General features: G+C 20.6%; 1 protein-coding gene across 2 annotated transcripts; it reads right to left on the reverse strand.

The window, feature by feature from the left end:
* Positions 1 to 930: 930 nt before the first annotated feature.
* LOC122720499 (cell cycle checkpoint protein RAD17) lies at positions 931 to 3,190 on the reverse strand. 2 transcript variants are annotated; one of them, XR_006347771.1, is made up of 9 exons: positions 3,136 to 3,190; positions 2,605 to 2,998; positions 2,347 to 2,503; positions 2,140 to 2,262; positions 1,880 to 2,058; positions 1,729 to 1,815; positions 1,486 to 1,672; positions 1,168 to 1,286; positions 931 to 1,096 (listed from the first exon to the last, which is right to left on the reverse strand). XR_006347771.1 is itself a non-coding variant. In XM_043947265.1 (9 exons), exons 1-9 carry the CDS (start codon positions 3,148 to 3,150, stop codon positions 976 to 978), a joined length of 1,386 nt encoding a protein of 461 aa, XP_043803200.1. In that variant the 5' UTR covers positions 3,151 to 3,190; the 3' UTR covers positions 931 to 975. The 2 variants fall into 2 exon arrangements, 1 of the variants encoding a protein (XP_043803200.1); XM_043947265.1 differs by having other exon boundaries at positions 1,482 to 1,672.

The following is a 3,190-nucleotide window of genomic DNA, read 5'->3' on the forward strand; positions in this document are numbered from 1 at the left end:
AATTAAATTAGAAATATTATATTTTTTCATGAAAAAAGTCTATCATATATTTTGCATACATTTTCTAATATAATTGATATTAATTTTTAAAATAGCATATTAATACTTTCATAAATAATTAACTCTTAACAAACTTGTTATCTTTGATATGATATTTAATATTTAACATATCGAATGTTAAAATAATTGGCTGGATATATATATATATATAAGAGTTAAATATTTATTACAGAATTTCTCAAACTAGTATGCATTTTTTTATATTATTTTATATCAAAAGATGAGACTGCATGTTAAATAATTAAATTTAAAACAAATGCTATTATAAGGTATTTGAAGCATAAGACTGCTTATTATTGCATTTTTTTCTATAACTATTCTAGCCGAAAAGAAATTTTATAAATAATTCTTTATGGCATATTAAATGTACAAACTTTGTATCGATGTACAAATATAATGCTAGCTAAATATAATCATTTAATAATTATTTATGAAAAGTTAGATTGTAAGTTAGATGTTTTTTTTAAATGAAATACTCGCTGTAACGAACAATCTTTTGCATAAAAATATAATATTAAATTATTTTCTTGTCTAACTGCCAAGAATGTTATTATAAAAGAAATATTATTTGTAATAAAACATTTGGTTTAAGACATATAAATTATATAAAATTTTCTTTAGTATATTAATGTAATTCATAATAATATTCGTTCTTTTTGCGTTATTAACGATTGTTATGCATATATGTATATATATATATATATATATGTATATGATGATATTAAGCAAGATAATAATAATGTTATTAAACAATATATACAAACATTTCAAAAATTGTAAAAAATTCTAATCGAATTTATGTTATTCTACTTTTTACTGATATTATATTTTACATTTAATAATTCTAATAAAAAATAAAGAATAAGTAAATATATACAAAAAAATTTTTTATTATCTTCTTAAATTCCATGAATATTATTCAATAATAATTTCCTCGATGTCGGGAGGAGTAACAAGAAGTTCCATTGTACTTTTCGATTTTTTATTGATTATAGATTCATACCATCGAATTTCGGCAGCTGCTACACATCTTTGTCTGTATAAATAATATTACATTATTATATTATGATTATAATTATTATTGCGATATTTTATTTATGTACTAACACATTAATTTGATCATTTGGTGGTTTTCGTACAGGATTCCAACCAGAAATTGGCTTTTCATTGGTTACCATTATGCCTCGGACGCAAAAAGATAAAGCAATTTTAGTTAAATTAGAATCCTGAAAATTTCAATATCTTTAAAATTTAAATATTTATAATTTGATATTTTTATAGAAATATTTTTACAATAATAATATATTAATTAATTAAAAATATATAAAATTTGATATATAAATATTATACATATTATACATAATATACATATTATGTACATAATATATAAGTAATTTAATATATAATCAAAATAAACATACTCGCCATTCAGAATTTAAAATATTTGCTAAACTTAAAATATTTGTGCAAATATTCACTTTTTCTATGTCTCCCATAGTATTTAAATAATTTTCTTGTAAAAAATTTAAAAATACTGTTGCTTGTGATTGAAAGAAAGTTATTATTTCATCCGGATCATGTACAAATTTCCAATTGTTTTCAGTTTGAATTCCTATAAAATTCATGTAAAATTAATTTTTGAATAAATAAAAATATATTTTTACATACTTTTTGGATTAATTACTCGTCCAACACCATGGAGAAGTCCTAAAGTTTCTTCTCGTATATTACACTTATTTTCTTGTTCTTCAGGTACTAATGAAAAATAATAAAGCATCATTTGACAATTAAATACATTATTCTAATTTATTATCTGTACCTTTTAATGAAATAAAAATGAGATTTAATAATGCATTTCTAATATCTCCTATATTATTTGATAATATTTCATCAACTTTATGTTGTGTGATATGTAACATATGTCCAGCAATTGAATTTAAAATATTAGCTGTTCTTTTTAATGCATTTTTCATTGCAGCTTGTGTAACAGAATTTATACTAAAATAAATGATATTTCTATGTTAAATATTCAATAAAAAACAAAAAATTATGCATATATAATTAGATCTTATAACTTACTTAATCATATCAATGCCAAACTTTTCCCTTATATTGGTAGAAAATAATATTTGCAACAATTTTGAATTTCCTGCTTCTGTGCATACAAAAACAATAGGTTCTTTTCCAATCTCAAAATATTTTCTAAAAATTAATATATATATATATATATACATATTTATTATTTTAATAAAGATTATCAGAAAAGTAAAAAAAAATTTTTCTTACCCTAAAAGAGAAAAAAAACTTTCTTTATCATCATAAAAAACATTTGGAAAATCTTTTACAAGAAGTAAACGACTAGAACAATTATTCAGAATTGAATTATATCGAGTAGCTCTAATTAAAAACTCTTCAAATTTGTCTCCTTGTTTCATTATTCTATCTGAATATCAGTTAATAGTTACTTCATTATTTTACAATTGAATATTATTAATCTACAAACATATTCAATTTGCTAAATTCAATTTAAAAAAAAGAAATTACTATTTTCATCCATAACTTGATCAATAGGAGTAATCCATTCTGTTAGATTAAAATCATTTTCTTTTGCAAGAATCTTTATTGCTGCTGTTTTCCCACAACCAGATGGACCAGATAAAACTAAAATAGCTGGTTTGCCCTTTTTTACTTTATATTGTAACCAATCTAAAATTTCTTGTCTCTTTTGTCTACTAACTACTAATTCAGTAGAACGTTGTGGTTCACAAGCTTCTAACAATGCAGACAAATTTTTAGTATTTTTTTTTTTCAGAATTATATTATAATCACTTGATACTTGAGAAACATTAGTTTCTAATTCTTCTGAAATGATACATTTGGTTGGTGTTTTTTTAATAGATTCACAATCAAATGATGGCAATAACCAACTATTATTTTTCTGCAAAATAAACAAAAATATATAAATTATTATATTGATGACATATAACATAATTTTAAGAAAATTAATTTATTTATATATTTTTATCTATTTAAATTGTATATTAAAAATAAATTATAAATTTTATGAAGACATACCTTTGAACTTGTCATATTGTATTAAATATATAAATTTTTTACAAATAAATAATAA

The sequence above is a fragment of the Apis laboriosa genome, unplaced genomic scaffold (genome assembly GCF_014066325.1).
Source record: "Apis laboriosa isolate Shangri-la unplaced genomic scaffold, ASM1406632v1 scaffold105_cov147, whole genome shotgun sequence".
In the NCBI taxonomy this organism is placed as follows: domain Eukaryota; kingdom Metazoa; phylum Arthropoda; class Insecta; order Hymenoptera; family Apidae; genus Apis; species Apis laboriosa.

Bases quoted from the DNA above. Each gene is read 5' to 3' on its own strand.
- LOC122720499 (XM_043947265.1), bottom strand. The intron at 2,504-2,604 runs GTAATTTCTTTT...ACTGATATTCAG, and splicing joins TCAAGTTATGGATGAAAATA to ATAGAATAATGAAACAAGGA. The intron at 1,097-1,167 runs GTTAGTACATAA...TTATTTATACAG, and splicing joins CCAAATGATCAAATTAATGT to ACAAAGATGTGTAGCAGCTG.